The sequence below is a fragment of the Loxodonta africana genome, chromosome 3 (genome assembly GCF_030014295.1).
Source record: "Loxodonta africana isolate mLoxAfr1 chromosome 3, mLoxAfr1.hap2, whole genome shotgun sequence".
Classification (NCBI taxonomy): domain Eukaryota; kingdom Metazoa; phylum Chordata; class Mammalia; order Proboscidea; family Elephantidae; genus Loxodonta; species Loxodonta africana.
In genome coordinates, this window is record NC_087344.1 from 6,537,891 (window position 1) to 6,563,980 (window position 26,090).

Genomic DNA, 26,090 nt, shown 5'->3' on the forward strand with positions numbered 1-26,090 from the left:
TGCTCACACTGAGCGTGACTCTTAGGGGCGGATGAGTGGGAACAGTGGACAGACGACCGCGCCGACAGCGGGACTGTTACTGCGTGCCGGGCGCGATCCCAAGGGCCTGACACGCACAGTAGGTGGCTAGTACTCGGGAGGTCTGTATTTGTGAATTCACCCACTTGCTAAAAGGTATTTGTAACCCCAAAATTGAGACTGGCGGGGCTTTCAGGCGCATTCAGACACGCACAGGCAGAGTGGGGAAGAATTTGAGGCTCCGATGTGCTGTATTTGAACAAGGCTGGTTCCGTCCACGTCGTGGGACTTTACAGGATGTAACTACTGTGGATAACATGCATCCACCTTGTCAGCTGCCAGCAAGTGGGCCCTGACTCGAGGCGACCCCATGTGTGTCAGACAGAGCTGTGTTGCACAGGAATTTTCACTGGCTGATTTCCAGAAGTCAATCCCAAGGCCTTTCTCCCTAGTCCGTCTGTCTGGAAGCTCCGCTGAAGCCTGTTCAGCATTCCAGCAACATGCAAGCCCCCGCCGACAGCCAGGTGGTGGCTGTGTAGGATGTGCACCGGCCGGGAGGCGAACCTGGGTCTCCCGTGCAGAAGGTGTGAGTTCCACCACTGCCTGCGGCTGCGTGTGTGTGTGTAATTCAGATTCTCGCACAGCCGTTTCCCTAGGGGGCAGGCGTACTCTGCCTCCATTTAAAGGGGAGAGGGCCGAGGCACACGATCTACAATAGCTGCCACCGTCACAGTCAGCGAGGGTGCAGTGCTGGGTTGCAGGGGCGACCGCGGCCCAGTGCTGAGCTCCACCAGACTGAAGGGTCTGGAGGGCCCATCCGTGGAATGAAATGATGACAGAAGTGACACCCCAATGGTGGCTTCTGGAGTTGAGACGCCACAGGCCTGGTACCACGCTAGTCACTGTGACCCCATCACCTCATCTGCGCCCACACCTACAAGAGGCAGGTCAAGGTTATCCCCTTTCACAGGCAAGGAAACAAAGGTTCCCAGGAGCAGCATCTTCTGTCCAGACCTCACTGTCGGCTGGGAGCCAGGAAAACCGAGGGCCGTGCTGACTTGCAAAGGTGGGGCACAGACACCCCGAGAGGGTACCTCTGGCTCTGCCCTGTCCCCTGGGGCCCCAAGCGCATTTTCTGGCGGTGAGGGGGAGTATGGTCAGAGGTCACGGTGGCCCTGCACCCCCCACCCTGAATTTTCCCTTCAACCACCTTCTCAAGCTGCTTTCCCACACACTTCTGGCACCGCCGTCCGTAGGGCCCTGGTCATGGTGCAGACGGGAACTTCTGTCCGCTAGGCAATGGAAGGGGCTGGGAGACTGGCCGCCCCCATTAGCCCAGGGGTGTTCCATGTCCCCTGCCCCCCGCGGCCAGGACGTTGTGCAGGGCAGAATCTTAAGACCTAGTGTCTTCACTCGACAGATGGGGAACTCAGGGATGCCCTTAGCTCAGAGTCCTGCACAGTGGGAGAGGGGACAGCAGCCCCTTTGTGGTGGGCTTCACTCTGCTCTGGCTCCCTGGCCGCATGCAACGGGAAGGAGGTATAACAGATCCATGCAGAGCCGGGGTGAGGAGCACGGGCCCAATGCCAGGGCCATGGCAGAACCAGGGCACACGGTGTCAATGGGTGACACACACACTTACCGCAATGCTGACCTTCCCCAGGATCTCTTCTGGAATCCTCTTGGCTTCTTTCAGCACCTGGTCCAGGGAGCCTCCGTCCTAGGTGGCCCACAGAAGAGAGAAAGCAAACCATTCTGAGTCACCTTGCCTGCCCTCAGAGCCTGGCTAAGCAGAGCTGGCATGGCATGGCGTGGCGTGGCAGGTAGTGAAGGCAGCATGGCCCGGCCTCTGAGAGGCGCTCTGCTACTTCCTCCACAGTTAGGCCTGGCCACTACCCCCCAGGACCATCAGGAAATGGGAAGGGATGAGAACGCCAGTGCCATCCCCACATGCAGCGTCTCTTCCTGGAACAGGCCAGCCTGTCGGTGCTATGACTCAGCTTCCTGACACTGGCCCGGGGTGGCAGGTGGGGCCCTGGGCCATGGTTATCGCCGGGGCCCCGGCAGTACTCCCCACAGCCAGCCTGCTCTGTCTGGACCACAGAAACTTCTGGGCTGGGGATCAGAGCGATCACAAATGTGCTAGACCTGAGGCCTCGGCCAGCTCCGTGGGCCTAGTGTGGACCCCAGAAACGAGCTTTGAGACCTCAATGGGAGGGGAGTGTGAGCAAAGGGGGGGCGTGAGGCGGCCCACTCACACAGAACCTCCACGGTTTCCTTGCTCACGACTGTGACCTGACTTCTCTGCACCTCAGGCGGCCAGCCGACACCTCCCTGGTAGCAAAGGGCAGAACCTAACGCCCGAGGGGCTTGCACACTGCAGGCGGGCAACACTGGTCGCTTCCTCTGGAAGCAGGCGAGCCCCCCACCCCGCCCATGGTCTTCTAGTCCATTCCCTGTGGCACAGGGACATCCTGAGAAGACCCTGAGACTAGTCGCCCCACTTGACTTCCCGGCCCGCCCTGGGTGTGACTCCAAACACAGGCAGTGACCTCCCCAGTCCCAGGGGCCTCATTAGAGGTGGGGCTTTCCGGACATGTCCCCATAACACTGAGGGGTGCCATGCCAAGCCCTGACCGCGGTCAGACACGCGACATGGGTCTCCTTAGCTGGCGCTCACTGTCTTGGGCACTTCTGCCTCAGCCGCGCTCCTGAGAAAGGCCGCGGGGGTCACTGTAACACCCAGCACACTGAGACGGCACAGGCAACTGTGAGTGATGGTATCCAGTCTCTTCTGGCTGCTGTGAGAAAACACACCAGGGCGGGTGTAGCTGGGGCGGGGCGCCAAGGAGTCACCAACAGGACGAGGTGCTCCAGCTCCAGTGAGCCTGGGTGGCTGGAGGCACCCTGCCCAGCTGGCCAGATTGGAAGCCCCTGGAGTCTTCTCTTTTTTGTTTTAGCAACCACTCTTAAAAGAACTCATGAAAAACACGTTTTGGACAGTGACCCCTGCTCCCTGAACCAGCTCCGTCCGTTATGATGGTGCCTGGAGCTGTGATGAGCGTCAGCTGAGCAACGGCAGCGCTCATGGAGAATAGTCCTGAGAGACACGGAAGCCGGCCCCGCCCACGGAGCCCTGGGAACAGCCCCCGCAAGCAGACAGCAGGCCCTCCCCTCGGCACTGCTGACATGGGGGCTGATCCTTCTCTGGGGCGGGGCTGTCCTGTGCACGCAGCATCGCTGGCCTCCACCCACTCGATGTCAGTAGCACCCCCTCCCAGTCATGACAACCACAGATGTCCCCAAACATCGCTCAGTGTCCCCCAGCAGCAGAACCACCCCAGGTGAGAACACTGGGTTAGGGGATTCCATTGACCCCCAAGAAACTCTGTGTCCCACAATCTGACCTAGGATGTCCGAGGACGCTGCCCACATTTAAATCCACACACTGAGTGGGACTGGAAAGAGGAGGGAAATCACAGGAGCTAGAGGGTCCCCCTGGTTTACACCGTCTGACCCAGCAGGAATTTATTCTGGTGTCTGGTGTGAGCAGAGACCAAACTCAATTTTTTCCAAGTAATTTAACACAAGGTTTCTTCCCCTCGGCGCTGCTGACATGGGGCTGGGTCACCCTCTGGGGTGGGGCCGCCCTGTGTGCTGTAGGGTGTTGAGCAGCATCCCTGGCCTCCACCCACTCCATGCCAGCAGCACTGCTCCAGTGGTGACAACCACAAATGTCCCCAGACATCTCCAGTGTCCCCTGGGGCAGAATCGCCCCTCACTGCGACCCACTGCGACCCACTGCTCCACGCCTGAGAAGACCAGAGTAAGTACCTTGCCCAAGTCCTATCAACAGCATGTGGTGCAGGAGCTACTGCTGTCGGCCTTTCTGACCCCCAACATCACTCCTCACGTGACAACACGCACTGTGGCTGGTCTCTTATTTTTACGCTCTTGACGTATTTTTATTAAGCAGGTCACAGGTGAATTCATTTTTCTTACACAAAACTCAAGTGCAGACGAATAGCCCTCTACCTCCCTGGACTCGGCTGGACTGAGGTGTGCCTTTACAGACACATTCATGAGCAGAGAAAAAGAGACTTAAAAAGTATGAAAAATGGGCTCATACTGAGGGTGTTCTCTGCAACTCGCCTTTGCCCCCACTTGGTCACGTCTCTTGGGGGTTTCCCCTTACGGTACACACGTGCCATTTTCATTTCACCGCTGCGGTGCGGCCCGGGATCATTCTGGAATCAGCCATCACCGAATGACGCGTCCGATTTTTTATTATTGTAGAGTAAGGGGGTGCCCTCTTCAATAGATTTGACCCAAGAAATGCCAAGAGCTGCCCCGCAATGTCGGCAGCTCCTAACAGTCCACTTCTACCTCCCCCACCCCGTCCACACCCTGAATTTTTCCAGTAACTCTTCCAGGTCAGACCCGGGTTACGAGTACCTCGCCGTCAACCTGTGCTAGCCAGCCCCACGGTTTAATTTTCTGCACTGAATCTATGTTGCTAATTGCCAGTGAGGGGTCTTCCCTGGGTGGTGCAAACCGTGAACACCTTGGCTACTGATGAAAGGTTGGAGGTTCAAGTCCACTCGGTGCCTCAGAAGAAAGGACTGGTGATTGGCTTCCCAAAAACCAGCCCCTGGAAACCGTCTGGAGCACAGTCTCACCCTGACACATCGAAGTCAACTAGAAGGCAGCTGGTTTGGGTTTCTCATGGTTCTCCTTCCTAACTGCTTTAACGTCGCCTTGTCCTCACTGTTCACAGTAAATCACGCCTCCTGCGTCCGGAATGTCCCACGCACGAAGCCTCATCCCATAATTCAGAATCAACGGCCTCCACCTGTTTCTGATCATAAACCCTATTGGTACAAACCCTGGGACCACAGCCCATACCTCACTACGCGTACTGTCCGTGTGCACCATATACACGTCCTCCCGTCCTTATATTTTCAGTCGCATCATATGCATGTGAAAGCTGGACAGTGAATAAAGAAGGTCAAAGAAGAACTGACGCCTTTGAATGGTGGTGTTGGTGGAGAATATTGAATCTACCACGGACTGCCAAAGAACGAACAAATCTGTCTTGGAAGAAGTACAACCAGAATGCTCCTTAGAAGCGAGCATGGCGAGGAGACTGCGTCTCACATACTTTGGACGTGTTGTCAGGAGGGATCAGTCCCTGGAGAAGGACACCATGCTTGGCAGAGTACAGGCTCAGCGGAAAAGAGGAAGACCCTCAATGAGGTGGATTCATACAGCGGCTGCCACAATGAGCTCAAGCGTGACAACAATTTTCAGGATGGTGCGGGACGGGGCCGTGTCTTGTTCTGTTGTGCGTGGGGTCGCCAGGAGTCGGGACTGACCTGACAGCACCCTTGTTCTGTTGTGCGTGGGGTCGCCAGGAGTCGGGACTGACCTGACAGCACCCTTGTTCTGTTGTGCGTGGGGTCGCCAGGAGTCGGGACTGACCGGGGACGTTTACAGGATGCACGTGGTGAACAGGTCCCCGGGTGCCACAAGCAGTTTGTGCACGACTAACGGGAAGGTTGGTGGGTCAACCCCCCCAGCAGAAAACCCTACGAAGCAGCTCTACTCTGGAACACGTGCTGTTGCCACGCGTCAGAGTCGACCCCACGGCAATGGGTTTGGTTTCTTGGTGTCCCGAGCACACACTGAAGCGACCACCTTCTTCCCCTGTGTCCCGGGGCTGTGTTCCCGGGGCTGTGTCCCCGCCCTGTGTGGTACACAGCTGCTCTGCAAACCACAGCTTTAAACTCACCAGGAACAGAGGCAGAGGAAAGGGGGGTGGGGGGGTGCTCCCCACCTTTGCACAGGGAAGAGGAGGAGCCCTCGGGGGCTGAGTCCAATCCCATTAACGGAGATGAGTCACTGTTCAGGGGCACGGGCAGGGCTTCTAAGTAGAGCATCTCTGCCGTGAGCTGGGAGGAGGGAGGGTGTCAGAGGTGGCCGGTGGCCACCTCCAATGCGAACAGCACTCTGCAGGCCACATAGCACTTCCATGTCCTTTTTTCTCCCTTTGTTTTCTGTCTGCATGATCACTTTGAGAGGAAGGTAAGAGGATAGGATTTCCCCCTCAGGTGACATGCGAGGCCTCAGCAAGCACAGGGCCGTGCTTGCGACCACCCAGCTAAGCTGGGGCCAGGTAGCAGTGTCATGCCTTCTCGCACCCACACAGGGCTCTCTTGCACCACGCTGCCTGCTCACGGGGTATTTCTTGTGGCACACTTGCTCAAATTCATTTCCTGCCTCTGTTACAAAACTGTCGAAGGTGACAACGCGTTTTCAAGGCGTAACCGACGCGTCAAAAGCCGCACTTGCCTCCTGGTGTCGCAAGGGTGCCAGTGGGCCTAGGCCCCTCCGAGAGATGGGCAGCAGGAAGGACCACACCTGATGAATTTGGCTCCACATGGGGTCACGGCATTTCCTCTCAGGACCTTCAGCTCTGACCACTTCTGCTTTCGTTATGCTCCATCCCACCCACTCTGAGCTTCAAAACCAGAGTTTCTTAACGAGGGGACACCTCGGAATCAACCAGGGTATTTTCAAAACAGAAAATGCCTGCGCCCCACCCTGGAGATGTTAATCCCACAGGTCTGAGCTGGGATGTAGCAGTGAGTACCTTCTAGAAAGTTCCTCAGGCTGCTACCGTGTCTGTGTTGCTGTTGCCGTTAGCTGCTATTGAGCCAGCCCCCAACTCATGGCAATCTCATGCACAGCGAGACAGAACGCTGCCCAGTCCCGGGCCATCCCCATGATTGGCTGCAGCTCAGGCCGTTGTGATCCATGGGGTTTTCGCTGGCTGATGTTCAGAAGTCGACTGCCAGGCCTTTCTTCCTAGTCCATCTTAGTCTGGAAGCTCCACTGGTGCCTGTTTAACGTCCTAGCAACATGCAAGCCTCCACTGACAGACGGCAGCTGTGCGTGAGGTGCCCTGGCCAAGAGCTGAACCCGGGTCTCCCGCATGGAAGGTGAGAATTCTACCCCTGAGCCACCACTGCTTCATAGAGTTCTCTTAGAGAATGGAAATATCAGTAACACTTTTAATTACATGTATTCCTGGACCCGGCCTTTCTATTTCTAGAAATTTCTATAACTCGTAAATCAAACCAGTCACCACTGAGTCGATTCCAACTCATACTGACCCTATACAACAGAGTAGAACTGTCCCATAGGGTTTCCAAGGAATGCCTGGTGCATTCCAACTGCTGACCTTTTGGTTTTCAGCCTGAACTCTTAACCACCACCAAGGTTTCCAGAAACTTCTATAGAAACTGGAAATAACCCATGTGTCTACCAACAGGGGAGTGTCTAAGAAATTATCAGATTCGTCCCCACAGTGGAATGCTATACGGTGGGTGAAAAGGTGGCGCTAGCTCTCTAAAGAGCCCTGGTGGTGCAACAGTTAAGCACTCAGCTGCTAACTGAAAGACTGGCAGTTCAAACCCACCCAGGAGCTCTGCAGAGAAAGACCTGGTAACCTACTTCCAGAAAGAAGGTCTAGGAGACCCTATCGGGCAGCTCTACTCTGTCACACAGGGTCACTAAGAGTCAGAACTGACACAATGGCACATGAGAAGAAGTAAGCTCTTTATAGGCCAACAGGGAAAAAGCAAACAACTAGGGTTTAAAAGAATCTCTATGTGCCTAAGCTTACATACTGGCATTGACTGTCTCCAGAAGGATCCTCTTTGAAACAGGTAACAGTTGTTGCCTCCAAGGACAGGGACCCTGGGGTTCCAGGCGGGGAGACTTCCTTTGCACTGGACCTCTATTTGGCCTACATGAATTTTATATCCTGTGCTTGTACTCTGAGTCACAAGCAAAAGAGCTATCCCTGAACTAACTTCAAATTCTTCCTGGAAACCAGACTCACTGGACACGATGGGACTGGGGAAACCCTGAATCTATTGCCTGGAAACAACCTTTCTGCCTTGAACTGCCAACTATCCCATGAAGTCTTTAAACTCAACCACGGTTTAGCTCGTTTTATAAAGAATGTTCGCCTTGAGCACTGTGCTCTTTTAAAGAATTCTCTCTATGGGACTGAATGAACAACCGTTACCCTGAAGCACAGAAGAGAACTTTAAGGGGCAGAGTCCAAGCTAACAGTGGTGAAACAATCGGGGCAGAGACAGGGAGAATGGTGACACGATGTGAAGAATGTAGCCACTGTCAGTGAACTGGATGTGAGGACGTAGCTGAACGGGCGCACGTTTTGTTGAATATATTTTCATCAAAATTGAAAAAAAAAAAAGGAAAAGAAAAGCTGTCCCGGTAGCCTCGGGACGAGCTCACTTGGTTTCTCGAGGGCCCACCCGGGAGCCCCCGGCCGGCGCACTCACCATGTGCTCCATGCAGATGCTGATCTCCCCGTCGCTGTAGAAGGCCCCGTAGAAGCCCACGATGTACGGGGAGTTACACTCGTGCAGGACCTGCAGCTCCCGGATGATCTGGTTCCGGATGGCCGGCTTGATCTCCAGGTGAATCAGCTGCAAGGGGAGAGGGTGGAAGGCCGTGAGGAGGGGACCACCAGGGAAGAGGAGGCCACCGGCCTTTGCCCTTGAGGTGCTCACAACAGCGTTCAACATCAACTGAGCAGCCCAGCAATTCTGCTCCTGGGTCTGTGCCCCAAAGACCCGAAAGCAAGAGACTCAAATAGGTGCTTGGACGCCAATGTTTACTACAGCACTGCTCACACTCGCCAGAAGGTAGAAACAACCCCGTGTCCATCCACAGATGAGGGACAAACACAACGTGGCCCCTATCCACACAATGGAATACTGCTCAGCCATAAAAAGGAACGGAGTCCTGGTACACGCTACAACATGGATGAACCTCGACAATATGGGCTGAAGGAAAGAAGCCAGACACGAAGGGCCACGTAGTATACGATTCCATCCATATGAAATGCTCAGAACAGGCCAATCCAGAGACAGAAAGAAGTGGCTGCCAAGGGCCGGGGGAAGGTGGGGCAGGGAGCGACTACTAATAGGTGCGTGGTTTCTTTTTGGGGTGATGGCAATGTTCTAAAATCGACTGTGGTGATGCTTGCACGAGTCTAGGAATATACGGTAAACCACTGAACTGTACGTTTTAAAAGCGTGAACTGTTTGGTATGGGAATTGTATCTCAATAAATAAAAAAAATATCAACTGAGCAGACGTTTTTTCATTTCCTTACAGTGGGAGCTGTTACCAGGCCTTTTTTTTTTTTTTAACTAAACTACACTTTTACAGTTTACACTACTTTACCCCACTCCCGTCTGGCAGTGTGGTGCACTGTGGCGGCTGCGTGCTGTGATGCTGGGAGCTATGCCTTTGGGATTTCAAACACCAGCAGGGTCGCCCATGGCGGACAGGTTTCAGCTGAGCTTCCCGACTGGGACGAAAGGCCTGGTGATCTACTTCGGGGCCTCAGTTAAGGAAACCCCACGGGTCCCAGCAGAACACTGTCCGAGACGGCGCCGGGAGATAAGCCCCCTAGCTGGAAGGCACTCAGAATACACAGCGGCCGCGACCACGGACTTGAGCAGACCAACGATCGTGAAGACGGCACAGGACCGGGCAGCGTTTCGTCTCCTGTACACGGGCCGCCGCGAGTCAGGCTGACTCGATGACAATCAACAACACTGCGCCAAGTGCCAGCCCTTCTCCACAGGATGCCCACTCAGAGGGGTGATTACTTCCCCTCTGCCCCTCCGTCAGCCAGGGGTGAGTTTACATAAAGCGCTCTCCCACCTCCAGGCCAGAGACACCACCCGACCGTCGTCATCCTCGGATCCTAACCCTCCTTCCACTGCAGTTGAACGTGGCAGAGGAAATTGTCACTGAGTCCATCACAGCAAGAGTTAAAGGTAGGAGCCCAAAGAATCACGGGAGAGATGCCGAAGGGACATCTGGTGAAACGCAGAAGCAACCCTCACCGATAAACCCCAAGTGAACCGGCACCGTGGGCCAGGGTCTGACGCCCTGGGGTCACACCTCCTGGCTAATCAGCCACCGCAGTTGTCGTCGTCAGCTGCCGTCCACTTGGCTCTGACTCGTGGCAGCTCCGTGTACCACGGAATGAAACGCTGCCCGGTCCTGCGCCGTCCTCACGGCTGTTGGTTCACTCGAGTCCATGGTTGTGATCGCTCTGTATCCTGAGTATCTTCCAGCTGGGGGCTCACCTTCCAGCACTATATCGGACAACGTTCTGCTGTGATCCACAGGGTTTTCATCGGCTGATGTTTGGACGTCGATCACCAGGCCTTTCTTCCTAGTCTGTCTTGGTCTGGAAGCTGAAACCTGCCCACCTGTATGACCATGCTGGTATTTGAAATCCTGGTGGCATAGCTTCCAGCATCGCAGCAACACACGGCTGCCACAGTCTGACACACTGACAGACGGGTGGTGGAGCCATCTCACAAAGACAAGGAAAAGATGCCATTTTCACACAGCTGTCAGAGAGGAGGTGCCAGAGCCTGTCGTCACGTCAACAGACATTTGCATTGAGCACTAATGACACACCAGGCCAATGAGAAGGGAACCAGACGACTAAGATGGCCCCACCGTAGGGGGAGGAGGGGTCACTATAGCAAGGAAACGCTGTCAGCGAGGCAGGTTACAGAGAGAGGCTCTGAGAGGCCAAAGAACGGCGGCGAGAAGGTGACATTCGGGCTGGGCCTCTAAGGAAGGGTAGGAGCCTGCCAAATGGCCAGGGGAGGGGGGCGTTCCGCGGGGAACAAAGACCTGCCTGTTCAAGGGCACGCGGCATGGAGAAGTATGTGCAGCGTGCAGGGCAGCGGGAGGCTGACTCTGGCCATGCCACCGGGCGTGTGGGGCGCGGGCGGGGCGCCACCTGCTCAGCAGGCTGGTGCCACTGACTTGGATGACCTTGAGGATGGCGACTGGAGCCGGCCGGCCGGGAGCCATGGCATCCAGGGCCCCGGCCTTTCCCCAGGCACGGCCTCGCACCTGCCCTGACCCCTGCCCGATACGGTCACACCCGGCAGGACGGCAGAATGTACCAGAACCCCAGGATGCTCCTTCCTCCGGTGGGAACATACCTGTGAGGTAACGACAAAGGCACACGCACCTGCTCTGGAAGGGCAAGGTGCTGGGCCGGCCTCAAGCCTCATGATCAGGCAGGTGCGCGGAGCTTTGCGCTGAAAGGTGAGAAGGGCACAGTGGGCTGGGGGTGAGAGAAAGATGATGGGGACTAGCACTGTCCAAGGGAGCCACACAGGCGATCTCAGACCTTCCAGTTGCCTCAGTAAAGAAAGGCGAGAAGATGAAATGACAGTCCTCATTTAGTTTGTTTAACTCAATGTATCAAAAAGTTACCATTTCAACTTGTGATCGATATAAGTTACTAACGGGATATTTTTTTCTTACCGAGCCTTCAAAATCCAGCATGATTTTACATACTTTGCTGTTAATTGTGGTGGAGTCAGCTTTGGCTCCTGGTGACCCCATGTAACGAGCCCATGTACACCAGAAGAGACGTCGCCTGCTCCTTACATCATTCGTCTGCTCGGGTCCATGGCTGTGGCCACGGTGGGTTCTCAGTGCCTTCCACCTAGGGGCTCATCTTCCAGCACCCATCAGACAGTGTCCTCCCGTGACCCGTGGGGTTTTCACTGACTGATTTTCAGAAGTCAGTCCCCAGGCCTTTCTTACTAAGCTGTCTGAGTCTGGACGCCCCACTGAAACCTGTCCACCGTGGGGGACCTTGCTTGGATTTGAAATCCCGGTGGCATAGCTTCCAGCATCACTCAACTGGCAAGCCACCACAGTATGACACACCGACAGACGGGGAATAGCTTTTACACACACATCTCTCCGTTCAGACTCTTCACATTTCAAATGCTCAGTAGCCACATGGGACCAGGAGCTGCCCTACTGGACAGGGCAGCTCCAGACCCAAAACTTTGAAGGAGCCACAGACCGCTGTGGGACCTCGGTTTTAATGGTTCCATTATATCTGCGGAGTCCTGGGTGGTGCAAACAGTGAGCCCACTTGGCTGCTGACCGAAAGGTTGGAGGTTTGACCCCACTCAGAGGCACGTCAGATGGTCTGGCCATCTACTTCCAGAAACTCCCCCACTGAGAACCCAACGGAGCCCAGTTCTACTCTGACACACACGGGGTCGCCGTGAGTCGGAGCTGACTCGATGGCAGTGGGTTTGGTTATCTCCGTGGCTCGTAAATCCAGCTTTCCAGACTGACGGGAAGCCACAGGTGAGGCGTGCAGGGGAGGGGCAGGGAGAGGAGCCAAGGCGGGGAGGCGCGTTCTCAAGCACCTGTGTGCCCTGACGACAGCCTGCAGGACAGGTGTAACTGGCCCATTTCCCTCATGAGCAGGTTCCAGTTTGGGGAAATTAAGTAACGTTCCCAGTGGCACCTGGCTGGTACGTGGTACAGATGGCATTGCAGCTGGTCTCCTGGGACACCACCATCCATACTCTTCCCCACCGCCACTGCCCAGGCTGACCAGCATCGGAGTTCCCATCAAACACCAAGCACATCCAAGAGCTGAAAGCAGTGTCTACTGCAGAAGGGGCTCTGAGCCTGGAATGTGGGGCAGGGTGGGTGTTATGGATTGAGTTGTGTCCCCAAAAATATGTGTCAACTTGGCTAGGCCACGATTCCCAGTATTATGTAATTACCTCCCACATGTGAGCTGATATAATTATCCTCCATTTTGTGACCTGATGTGATTATCCTATGTGTTGTGAATTCTAACCTCTATGACGTTAATGAGGCAGGATTAGAGGCAGTTATGTTAATGAGGCAGGATACAATCTACAGGATTAGGTTGTACCTTGCTTGAGTCAATCTCTTTTGAAATACAAAAAAGATTAAACAAAGTGAGCATAGATTAAGGGACCTGACTACCACCAAGAAAGAAGAGCCAAGAGCAGAGTGCATCCTTTGGACTCAGGGTCCCTGCACTGAGAACCATCTAGACCCAGGGGAAGATTGATGCTAAGACACGTGTATACCTCTGAGGAACACTGGGTCCACAGATGTTGAAAAGAGACAAGGATCTTCCCCCACAGCTGACAAGAGAGAAACCCTTCTCCTAGAGCTAGGGTCCTGAATTTAGACTTCTAGCCTCCTAAACCATGAGAGAATAATTTTCCGTTTGTTAAAGCCACCCACTTGTGGTATTTCTGTTATAGCAGCCCTAGATAACTAAGACAGTGGGGGACGAACTGAGAGGAGAGAGAAAAGGCTTTATTGGGTGATGGCAAGACACGGAAGTGGAAAAAAAGATCAGCCTACAAACTCCATTAAAGGCTGGGTCTAGAATGATCTAGGCAACATTTGAAAGCACAGATCCAGGCTGGCAGCCGTCAAGCTGGGCATGGCCAGCAGAAGTGACTGGTGTGGCCCACATAGTGTGTTGAAACATCCCGAGTCAGTCAGTGACATTCAGAAATCAGGACAGGTGGACATGGTGGGCCTGCACCTGATGGTACCATCAGGTAACACTGAACAGAAGGGCTTCTTCTGACGTGCAAATCTGCCACCCAGTGCTGGCCTGGTCTGCAGGGCTCTGCCAAAACCTTGACCAGCACTTGTGAGCAGCCCTTGATGAGGACAGCCCGCCCCATGGTTTTACCGGCTGCCGTCGAGTCGACCCTGGATCACGGCAACCCCACGTGTGTCAGAATAGACCTGTACTCTGTAAGGCCTGCAACGGCTGGTGTTTTGGAAGCAGACTGCCAGGACTTTCTTCCAAGGTGCCTCTGGGTGAAATCAAACTGCCGACACTTCAGTAGCAGCTGAGTGCATTTATCGTCTGCACCACCTAGGGACTCAGTGCCCCATCATAACTGGAGAATGATTCCTTTACAGTAGCTGCAGGAAGGACACCAGTTAAAAGAGGAGGCACAAAGGAAGCCGAAGTGGGTCTGACACGTGGCTCTGCCAGCTCGCTTCTACCACATCAGGGACCAAAGCTCCCAGAGAACAGCAGGCCTGTGGAGGTTCAGACCCAATTCAGACACCGAGTCTTGCTATGCCTCAATTTCCTCATCTGTAAAACGGAGCTGTCGTTTGATTTGAATGAGAGTGTATGTTAAGCTTTAGCACCAGTTTTGACCCAGGGTAATCACTTGAAAAGGAGACCCTGTGGCGTGATGGTTACGTAAGTGCTTGGCTGCTAACTGAAAGGTCGGCCATTTCAACCCCCCAGCAGCTCCACCAAAGCAAGCCCTGGCAATCTGCTCCCATAAAGATGACAGCCTAGGAAACCCTGCGGGACAGCTCTGCTCCGTCACGTGGGAAACCCTGCAGGACAGCTCTGCTCCGTCACGTGGGATCGCTGGGAGTCGAAACCAACTCGACAGCACCTAACACCAACACGGGACTGGTCCTGTCGTGTCCCCGCCACATGTCATCATGCTTAGGACAACGTCTACAACCCAAGGGACCAGAGGGGTGCTGGCAATGGACAATGCTGCAGGCCCACAGAGCAGGAATGGTCTGGGCCTTCCAGAAGCTTCCCCCACCAGCCCCCACACTACCGGACAGTCCGCTTGGAAATCTGATGAGCGAATCTGTCCACAGGTAAGTCCTCACACTTGGAATGCCTGGAATTCCCACCGTCTTCCCCGGGAAGTAAGAATTCCACCCAGCCGTGCGGCCATGGGGAGGGACGGACTGAGGCCATGGTTTATTAAAACCTTTTTTTTTACTTCAAATCTCCCACCTGTGGAGTTTGCCAAATGCCCTTCAGTTCTGTCAAGGGAAGCAGGTCTTGCGGGTGAACCGGCATTTCACATGGACCAGAAGGCACCCTTGACCCTGTAGCCTGGTGGAGGACCTTCTGGTCCCTTGGGGTGCTACAGCCCCAAAGTGTAAAGACAGTCAGGCAGATAACCTTCCCGCTCAATGTATTGACCGAATGCTTTTGAGTGCCCACTCTGTCCTGGCACTGTGCTGGGCGCATAGTCACACACGTCAGCAAGACTACAGGTCGGTGGGCTTCCAGGAAGAGGTGGCTTCCTATGTCTGAAAGGATACATTGTATGAGCTGAACAACTCATAACCAGAAAGTGCTCCTGGGAACGTGTTTAGGAGAACCCAAAAGCCAAGCCCACTGTCGTCAAGTCGACTCTGATTCACAATGACCCTACAGGTAACAGCAGAACAGCCCCACAGGATTTCCAAGGAGCGGCTGGTAGAGTCGAACTGTCAACCTTTTATTTAGCAGCCAAGCTCTTAACCACTGTACCACAAGGGCTCTCATGTTTAGGAGCCACTCACCCTAAATTTGGTGGTTCAGTAGTAGAGTTCTCACCTTCTATGCAGGACACCCAGGTTCAGTTCCCAGCCAACGCACCTCAGGAACCCTGGGAAATAAAATCTGACACGCCCCCCAACCAAAAAAAGAAAAAATAAACCCAGCGCTGCTGAGCTGATTCCGACACACGGCAACCTCACGCGTTAGAGTGGAACTGCGCTTCAGATGGTTTTCGTGGCTGTAATCTTTACGAAAGCCAGCTGCCAGGCCTTTCTTCTGCAGCATCGCTGAGTAGTTTCAAACCACCAACCTCTCAATTAGTAGTCAAGCACATGCCATTTGCATCTCCCAGGGATCACCGAGAACCCCATGATGCCCTGCCAATTGCTTCGCCCCCCCCACTTTTTTTAACTTTTTATTTTGAAATAACGATAGAATCACAGGAAGCTACCAACCCAGCACGTGGACCCCCGTGTAGCCTTGATCCAGCCTCCCCCAGTGATGACGTCTCATATTAATACCACAACCAGAAATCAGACACTGTGACAATCCCATTAACTAAGTCACAGACGTGATTCGTCCCCCCAGTTTTTGACAGAATCTGAGTAGAACTGTGCTCCATAAGCTTTTCAATGGCTGGGAATTTGGCAGTAGATTGCCAGGCCTTTCTTCCAAGGTGCCTCTGAGTAGACTTGAACCTCCAACCTTTTGGTTAGCAGTTGAGTACACTGCCTGTCTGCACCACCCAGGGCTCTACCCCCACAGCTTTAAACACCCATCCCTCACTTTCCAGGCTGTAGAAAAGCTGCACAGACGGCCCCTGGAAATCGGGGATCCCCATGTCATCTGTGCCTCCCAGTGGAAGCCCTGTGCTTCATACTCCGAAGGTGCTGGATTCACCCTGACTCCAGGGCATGCCTGTGACTAGACTGAACCAAGGGCGCCTCTTGGCTCCGGACCCGAGTCTGACCAGAGCCTTGCTCTCAAGCTCCCCGGCTGCTCTCAGAATCACACGTTTGCATTTCTGTTCCTCTGTTCCCCAGGCTCCAAGCAAAAGCAGAGCCGAGACTCCCGGGGCTGCTCTGGTTTTAAGAAGGCAGCCTGCAGCGCAGGGACGGAAATAGAAAGAAAGCATGCGGCTGCAGATGTCCGGAGGGAGGGCGGTGCTCACAGGGACCAGGAGAGCTATCTGCAGCGCTAAATGCCACCAGAAACCAAGCGTGTCCTTCTCAGTAAAGACCCCTCTGGTGCTGCTGGGACCTACACAGACCCACTTGGGCAGGGAGCAGGTAGATTTCCGAGAAGACAATTTTGGGAGCTACAGGATAGAGGGCTTCCAGGAAAAGGTGGCTTCCCATGTTTGAAAGGATGCAATTGTATGAACTGAACGATTTGTAACTACAAAGTGTGCCTGGGAATGTGTTTAGGAGCCACTCATCCTAAAATGGGTGGTTCTGCGTTAGAATTCTCTTCTCCCATGTGGGAGACCCAGGTTCAATTCCTGGCCAAAGCACTTCACGCCGACACCGCTCTTCTGTCTGTGGAGGCCTGTGCGTTCCTATGATGCTGAACAGGTTTCAGTAAAGCTTCCGGACTAAGACAAACAAGGAAGAAAAGCCTGGTCACTGACTTCCGAAAATCAGCCAGCGAACACCCGACGGATCACAATGGTCTGATCCACAACTGATCACAGGGATCGCACAGGATCGGGCAGTGATTCGTCCTGTCGTGCTTGATGTCGTCATGAACCGGAGCCAACTCAGTGGTAGCTTACAACAAAAAATTCTAAAATGGTCACATGCTCACCTTCTCAACTCCCCGCATCTCACAGGGAATACGCTCTCACACACAGGGAGGAGGCTGAATCATGGCCTAAGAGCCCAGACGAGAGAGGGTCGGAACTTTTCAACATCAGCACGTACAAAATCCTGAAGGGTGGTTTGGCCGCCCCCTTCCCCAGAGATGCCGCCTCCAAGCCCCCAATATGACCAGCAGGGCCAGCAGCAGAGTCACGTCTTGGGCCTGCGGCGCTCTCTCAGGTCGGGAAGTACCACTGATGCTGGCTTTAAAGGGACTCGTGTCTCCGTCTTTCTTTCCAAAAACTCCATTCACTACCTCTCTCCAGCCAGCCCCTGAGCAGGCCAGAACCTTTCTAGGGACCCCAATTTCAAAGGGCCTCAAAGGCAGAAGTCAGCAAGCCAAGCAAAGGGAGGGGTTGTGTGAGGTCGGCAGGGTTACCACATTCTAACTAGAACCTTCAGGGCTGATAACCCATCACCGGGAAGAAGGGCCTCCAAACACAGAGCCAATCAGAAAGCAGAGACCTGCAGCTGCTCATCTGTTGCCAGGGGAACGTGCCAGCCCCAGACCACCGGATGGGGTGCCTGCCCTGCTGCCGCCACTCACCTTCCTCGCCATGATGAGGCCTGAGGGTCTGTGCTGCACTTTGGTGACCACCCCGCCATTCCCAGCTCCCAGCTCCGAAATCCTCTCGAAGTCATCGTCCTTGAGTTCGCCGACCTTGGCCTTCTGGGTGAGGAAGGCTTCCAGACGCTTCTTTTGCTGCTCGTCTAGCTCTAGCTCCTCTAGCTTCTTCTGGAGGTCCACCAAGTTTGCTCTGTGGAGACCCCAAGGACAAGGGTTAGCAGGTGACGGGTGGGCAGCCGAGAGATGATGCAACCCGGGCCCCGGTCGCCGGCTGGGAGGATGGGTCAGACCTGGTTCTTACACACGAGGGGCTTTCGATCCAGTAGAAAAGAGAGACTCGTGTGTGTCCCACCCACAGACACACAGCCGACTAGACAGGGCTAAGGACACCACCTGCACCCTGCTTACAAAGGTCAGGGAGAAGATTTTGGGACCCTGAGGACTTGCTGCGGCTCCCTGGCCCTGGGCTAGGTGCTGGGCATGGTGGAGCACCAGAACCTAGACCCAGGAGTCCTGTTCCAAGGCTAGTACTCCCAACTACATCCAGAAGGAGTCGTGGGAACTGGGGAGACGAGACGGGGGGTGGTGGTGCATGAAGGCCAGCTGTCTTTCATGAGAACAGAGGGGCTGATTTGTTTTGAACAGCCTCAGAGCAAAGGGTCAAAGAGAGAACATGCCTCCTACATGCACCCAATTGACATGAGTTAAACACAAGCACTTGAGGGGGAAAAGGCATAATTTAAGTCACGTGGGCAATTCCAGGACATTCCACTCAACAGGGCACGCTCTTACCCCATCCCATATCTGACAGGAAACATTACACATTTTCACGCACACTCATTCCTGAACTAGGGTATCAAAAACAAACCATGCATACTGCACTGTATCGGGTGATTTAAGGAACTTTCAAAGGAAATTCTGACCATCAGCTATTTCTACTAACGCCTTCACTCTGAACCAAAACCGGGAGTAAAAAGCAGAGTCCCTGGGTATAGAGGATGGTACAAACGGTGACCGCACAGTGGTTAAGCACTCAGCTGCTAACCGAAAGATTGGAGGGTCAAGCCCACCCAGAGGCAGCACGGAAGAAAGGCCTGGTAATCTACTTCTGAAAACCCTATGGATTGCAGTTCTACTCTGATACACACAGGGTCACCGTGAGCTGGAGTCCACGGCTGGTTGGCTGTCACAGGCATATACAGATTTTGAGCTCAACATGTGGATGGACTAACCCAACACTGTCCAAAAGAAATACCATGTGAGTCCCATGTGTAGCCTGAAGACATATTAAAAGAACCAAAGCAGACAGGATTCACTTTAGTAACGTACTTTATTTCACCCTACACGTCAAATAGAGTATCCTTCCAACATGTTGTTGTTGTATGCTGTCAAGTCGATTCTGACTCCCAGGAACACCCTGGGACAGACCAGAACTGCTCCATGGGGTTTCCCAGGCTGGAACCTTTACGGGAGCAGGTCATCAGGTCTTTCTCCCGTGGAGCCACTGGCTGGGTTTGAAGCCCCAACCTTTCGGTTAGCAGCCAAGCACTTAACCATTGCACCACCAGGGCTCCTTTTTCAATACACAAGCAATATAAAAAATTCATGAATACTTACTTTACATTATTTGTTTTCTGTACTAAGTCTTCAGAACACAGAATACAACATATTTCCACAGCTCACCTTGATTTGAGACAAACCGCATTTCAAGGCAATGGCCAGAGCTGCTCAACTCGACAGTGAAGCTGTAACAAGAATTCTCTAAAGGAGGACGGGCTGCCTCCAGGGGACTCAGTAAATTTCTGAAGATGTTTAAGCCCACCTGGGGGAGACGTCATAGAGGGGATTCCTGCAGAGGTGAAGGGGTGGACTGCACGCGCCTTCCGATTCTGAAATTCTACCATCATCCCCTACAACCTAAAGAGGGAGGAGCAAAGGACCACAGAGGTGGGGCTCAGAGACGGCACTGTCACCTGAGCTGATGCTGAAAGAACCTGCGGAAGGCATGGGGCTAGGTGCCATTTCCTGAGCACCCAGCACATACTGCACACTTTACAAACACCATGGCATGGAATCTTCCAGACTACCCTGGCAGGCGGGGTCTGGTAGTCCCAGGCGGAGGAAACAGACTCCTAGAGGTTAAGAAATTTGGCCCAGGTCACAGCTCGAGGAAGTGGTAGCGCCCATATTCAAGCCTGTGCCTTCCTGACAGCCAAGCTCAGGACTCCTGCTCATCTTGGTGTCCCTGAGCAAGGACCGGGGGCCCAGTGGGTGCTCAGGGAATGACTGCTGAGTGAAGACAAGGAGGAAGATGTAATGAAGGGACTCTGATGAGCAGAAGGGCCAAGAAATGAGCAGTTATGGCTCTGTTTGCTCAGGGACTACACTGGACCACAGGGTTGAACAGGCAGCCTTTGAGCTCAGAATCCGGAAGGTTTCAGGACTGCCCTATGACCCAGAAACACATTCTGGAGTCAGCTGATTAATCCAGTTTAAAAGTAATGGCAGCTCAACTGTGGCTGTAAAAACCTTCAAATTCCTCCTATTGGAAACCAGACTCACTGGACACATTGAGACTGGAAGGACCCTGAATCTATTGTCTGGAAACAACTTTTGAACTTTGAGCTGAAGCTATCCCACAAAGTCATCTTTAAACTAAACAATTTGGCTCAACGAATACAGAATGTCTGCCTCAGAGCTTTGCATCCTCCCGTAGAATAACCTGTATGAGACTGAAATGCCAACAGTAACTCTAACGCACAGACGAGAACTTAAAGGAGCAGAGTCCAAGCTAACAGGGGTGAAACAACAGGGGCAGAGACAGGGAGAAGAGTGACAAACATGAAAAATGTAACCACTGCCAATGAACTGGACGTGGAGAAACTGCTGAACAGGTGCATGTTTTGTTGTGTAATATTTTCACCAAAAGAAAAAAAAAAGAAGAACAACAACCCTGGAATTCCAACGGGGGGCTTCCACCGCTGGGGGAATTCTTGGAGGGAAGCCACAGAAGAGAAAGAGAAGATGAAGAAAGAACTGCCGTGTAAAAAGAATAAGGAGGGGATTTTTAAAATAAGGAGCATATCCTCATGTACAGCTCCGGGCTCAGAGCAGTGAAGTTGCTCTGTCGCTCCGACACACAGACACAGACACAGAGACACACACACACCCACCCACCCCTCAAGACATTTCTCTTTGGTCTGGGCTACAGAAGGCCCAGTCCCGAGAGGGAACGAGACCACCAAGCAGGCCATCGACCTATCACGCCTTGTTCTCACAAGGCACCATGGCGGGGGGTCTCCAGGGCTGTCCTGCCCACATGGAGGACAGGAATGGCGAGGCCATGGTCTGACAATTACGGACCCCCGGACCCTCACGGTCACTCCCCTCACCCTCACTTTCCGTGCTTCCCTCACACTGCAGTACCCTGCCATCGCACAGCCCTGGGATGCTCCTCTCTGCGCCATGCCCAGCTTTCCCAAGACCCCCCAGCCCCTCCGTCCCCCTCACCACTCTGCATATCCCGGGCCCCTCCCCTCCAGGCTGTCCCAGTCCACTCACTTCAGAATCTCTGCTCACCTGTTTCCAGGGGTCCCAGTTAGCCCCCCACCTCTATCCTCAACTGCCCCCATTTCTCCCGACCCCTGCTCCATCACACGCCCTTTCCTCAGCCCCTCACTCTTTCTTCCCGAGACACCCCAGTCTCTTCACATCCCCAGGCTCCTCCCCACTCTCCCAGCCTCAGAGGACTCCACCCCCCAACTCAGCAGGATCTTCTCACTGGGCGCTTAGTCTCTCAGGCTCCCCCACTCCGAGTCCTCTCAGGGACCCCCATCCCTACACCTCAGGGATCCCTCCCCCTATCCCAAGCCCTCAGATATCCCTCATCCCCACCCCTTATAGACCCCCAATCCTGACCCTTCAGGAGCCCCTCTCATCCTGACCTCTGGGGAATCCCTTCTCCCTTTCCCGCATGGACCTCCTCAACCCTTTTCACCCCGTCCTAGCCTCAAGTTGCCCCTCACCCCATCCTCACTACTCAAGAACCCCCCCCCCGTCCTGGTACCTCAGTAACCCCCTCATCCCATCCTCCCCCCCTCAAGACCTTCAACCCACACCAATCCCACTAGCGGGGACTCCCTTCACTTCACCCAGACACCAAGGAACCCCCAGTCCTCTCAACCCGTCCCCACCTCTCAGGAAACCCCTGCCTCCTTCCCATCCAAGGCCTCTTACCCCGATCTCACTAGACAGGGACCCTTCACCCATCTTCATTCTGCAAGGACCCCTCCTCCTTCCTAATCTAGCTACTCAATGACCCCTCACCCCATATTTTCTCTGCAGGTCTCTCTTTAGCACATCTCCCTCAGGGACCCCTCATTCCGGTCTCACTATTCAGGGACGCCTTCACCCCGTCTTCTCCCAGGAGGGACCCCCCTCATCCCATCCTCTTCCCTGAAGGGCCCTCCTGACCCCGATCTCACTCTCAGGGACCCTCGCCTTGATCTCACTACTCAGGGACCCCTCGCCCCGCCTTCTCCCCGGAGGGTCCCCCCTCCTCCCGATCTCACTTCTCAGAGACCCCTCCCCCTGGGCACCCCCAGGCCCCCCGCCGACCCCGGCCCACTCACTCGGAGGCGCCCTCGCTGGTAGGGGACGGGCCCTCGGCGATGGCCGTGTTGATGGTGAGCGCCGGCAGCACCGGCTTCCTCCGGGCCAGCATCGGGGCTCCGCGGGCCGGCGGCGGGCGCCTCTAGCCGGGGCCCATAGGGGGCGGGCCGGGAGCGGGCGGCGCCGACGCGGGCCCGGGGCTGCGGCCGCGGCCTAGGCCGGCGCCGAGGCGGCCAGGGGCGCGTAGCGCTGTGGGCCGGGTGAGGGGCGCCGGGGCGCCGGGGCTGAGGCGAGGGGGCCGCCGCCGCCACAGAGGCCCAACAGAGGCTGACGCTGCAGCCGGAGCCCGGGAGGCCGAGCGAGGGGCGGGGGCCGGCAAAGTCGCGGACGGCCTCTCGCGAGAGCAGGCCGCGCCGGGCCCCGCCCCAAGAAGGGGCGCGTGCGCACCAGCCTCAGGCCGCTTCCTTGAAGGGGAAGGGGCGGAGACGGGCGGGAGCATGCGCACTCGCGCGCCTCCCGCCGCCCGAGTGCGCCTGCGCCAGGGACGCTGGGCGGGGGTGCAGGAGGAGAAGCTCGGGAGGCAGATAGGGACCGGGGTGTGGGTGAACTTAGAATAAAGTGTATAGGGGAGGGGCCAGGCGGCTCAGAGGCTGGGGTTACGTGAACCAGTAACGTTTCTAAAAGTGTGGGAGACTGACCCAGATTTGAATTATTTTCAAGTAAGAACGTATACACACACACACACACACACACGCCACTACCACCACCACCACCCACCACCACGACCACCACCTTATCATGTCAATTAACCCCACTCTTCCATGAGACAAAGGTCATTTTAACACCAAAGAAAGAGGGAGCACGTGGCACAGAATAAAGGACAGTCATTTAAATGGAAAAAGACTGGCTTTGCGAAAAACACCACGTTGCTTTATTTTGGTCCAATCTTTGAGCACCTGTGTACCTTTCAGGTTGGATCCCCATTTGGGAACCTCGCGAGAGGAAAAGACTCAGCCAAGACCCTCCTCCAGATCCCCCTGGTCAAGCGGATCCTCATCCTTTTAACAGTTAGTTTGCAGTATCTTTTATGGCCCAGGAAGGAGTCCCTGAGTGCTGCAAATGACAAAAGTGGGCTACTAACTGAAAGATTGGAGGTTCGAATCCACCCAGAGGTGCCTCCGAAGAAAAGCCTGGTGGTCTACTTCCAAAAAATCAGCCATGGAAAACCCTATGGAGCACAGTTCTACTATGACACATATGGGGTCGCCATGAGTTGGGATTGACTCCAAGGCAAATAGTTTGGTACCGTGCTGGACACCAGAGCCACCGTGTAAAAAAACAAGCACAAATTATGTATATACATAATTGCAAAATGTGAGGTTGCTTTAAAAAACTCAAAGAGGTAACCACAGTCCACCCCCGATCAGAAGTGCTCTCAACCTGCCTCCTCCTTGGCTTTTGGAGTCTCAGCTTTTTCAGCTCTGCCACCCAGTGCATACATCACCCAAAATTTAGGACAATGCCCTTTTACAGCTCTGGGCATATCCACCTTCTTTCTGTTCTGCTCAGTGATCTCTCTCTCTCATTTTATTTTATTTATTTTGGGCTCTGTATAGTCTTTTTTTTAATTGATCTATAAATTCTATATAACAAACGCACAGTTGTTGAAGGTTGAATTCGTTGAGTTTTTACAACTGTATACGCCCATGCAAACATCACCTGAAACAAGGCATAGAACATTTCCATCACTCAGAATGTTTCCATAATGCTCTTCCCAGTAGGCCTGGCGATCTACTATCAGAAACCAGCCGATGAAAACCGTATGGCTTGCAACAGAACATTGTCTGATACAGGCCTGGAGGATGAGCCCCCTAGGTTGGAAGGCACTCAAAATACACAGTGGCTACAACCCTGGACTCAAGCGTACAATGATGGTAAAGACGGCACAGAACCAGGCAACATTCTGTTCCACTGTACGTGGGGTTGCCATGAATTGGAGATCACGCAACGTCGGCTAACAACATCAACGACCACTTCTGTCTTATACCCCTTGCTACGTTGTGATTCACACTACTTCCCTTATGTTATGCGTTCCCTAACAGTTACTGAGAAGGAGCCCTGCTGGCTCAGTGGTTAAAGCGGTCAGGTGCTAAATGAAAGGTCAGGGGTTCAAACCCACCGGCTGCTCCTGTAAAGATTACAGCTCAGGAAACCCTATGGGGGCAGTAGGGTAGCTCTCATATAGGGTCGCTGTGAGTCGGAATTGACCTGAGGACAACAGGTTTTTTTTTTGTATTAGTTACTGCACTTTTTGAGGGCAAGGAAGATGCTGGACTTTTCTCCTTCTCACTCAGTTTGGCTCCTTGGATATAGTTGACATTCGATGCATATTTACCATTTGAATGAATTAAGTAGGTGTTCTTGTCCTTGGAGGTCCCTAGGTGGCACAAATGGTTTGCACCTGACTATTAACCTACAGTTGGTGGCTCCAACCCATCCAGCAGTGCCACGGAAGAAAGGCCTGGTGATCTGTTTCCGTACATACACAGCCCAGAAAACCCCATGGAAGAGTTCTACTCTGTAACACATGGGGTCGCCATGAGTCGGAATGAACTCGATGACAACGGATCTGGTTTTGGTTTTTTCCTGTCCTTGGGGAGGTGGACTTCCTGCTAATCGTCCCAGTCTCAGCCTGTGTTAGAGACCACCAGCTTTTACTGTTGATGTGGTTACAGCTCAGAATCACACCCTCCACCCCTTTCTAGCTTTATTACTGAGCATATTTTGCCCTGCAACCTCTCCCTGTTCCATATCTTTCCGCTTATCGTGGGTTCCAATGACATTTTTCCTGGTACATCTGCTCTCGGGCCCCAGAGACTTGCTCACCTCAGGAAATCAACTCCTAACAGCTTTGCTGATAGATTCAGTCCAAGGTGCCATTTATCTTGTTCAGGCACGATCTGCTATTCCTATTACGTGTGTCCACTGTTCCTATCTCGGAATGCGGCCTGAACTTGATCTCCCTCACCTGTGGGGTGGAGTAACTGAAAGAATGGCTGACCTGGCCACTTAGAAGGCAATTCAGCGCTGTCTTGAATATCCTCCTACCCAGCAATTTTACTTTAGGCACATCACCTAGAGAACTCTTCTCTGTGTTCAACCAGGAGACATATACAGTAATGTTCTCACTGGTGAGAATCTAGAAACAATACTGATATCCGTCGGTCGAAGAATGGAAAAATACGTTCTGGTCTAGTCGCACAAAGACATGTTATGCCACAGAAAACTTACAAATGTTGCAAATGACAATTCCGTAGAAGAGACGTAAAAATGTTGTAGTTAGCTACTGTCAAGTTCGCTCCCGACTCACAGTGAGCCCATACACAACAGAACTAAACACTGCCTGGTCTGGTGTCATCCCCACAATTGTGTGCAGGCTGAAACGTTGTAATGTCAAATTCTTCGTTATGTATATACTCACCTTGTACAAAAATGAATAAATTAAAAAAAAAAAGAAAGGGGTTTGATTGAAGGAGGGGAGGGTGATAGGTGAAATTTATTTTTTAGTTTTCTTTCCTTACTTCCTCCCTGCGTCCGCTCCTTCCTTCCTTTCATCCTTCTTTTCTTCCTTCCTTCTTTCCTATCTTCATAACAAGGAGTCCTGGTGGCACAACAATTAAGCACTTGGCTGCTAACCAAAAGGTCAACAGTTCGAACCCATTCGGCTGTTTCATAGGAGAAAAGACTTGTCTCCTGTAAGATTACAG

At 53.7% G+C, this 26,090-nt stretch overlaps 1 protein-coding gene across 2 annotated transcripts in view; it reads right to left on the reverse strand.

The window, feature by feature from the left end:
• Window positions 1-22,480, reverse strand: part of MAP2K2 (mitogen-activated protein kinase kinase 2) — a 37,396-nt gene extending 14,916 nt beyond the window's left edge. For both annotated transcript variants that reach the window (XM_064280299.1, XM_064280300.1), the window contains exons 1-4: window positions 22,344-22,480; window positions 17,692-17,902; window positions 8,394-8,540; window positions 1,661-1,738 (exon numbers count right to left, since the gene is read on the reverse strand). In XM_064280299.1, the coding sequence (XP_064136369.1) occupies window positions 1,661-1,738; window positions 8,394-8,540; window positions 17,692-17,902; window positions 22,344-22,435 (528 nt within the window). In that variant the 5' untranslated portion in view covers window positions 22,436-22,480. The remainder of the gene's footprint in view (window positions 1-1,660; window positions 1,739-8,393; window positions 8,541-17,691; window positions 17,903-22,343) is intronic.
• Window positions 22,481-26,090: the final 3,610 nt, after the last annotated feature.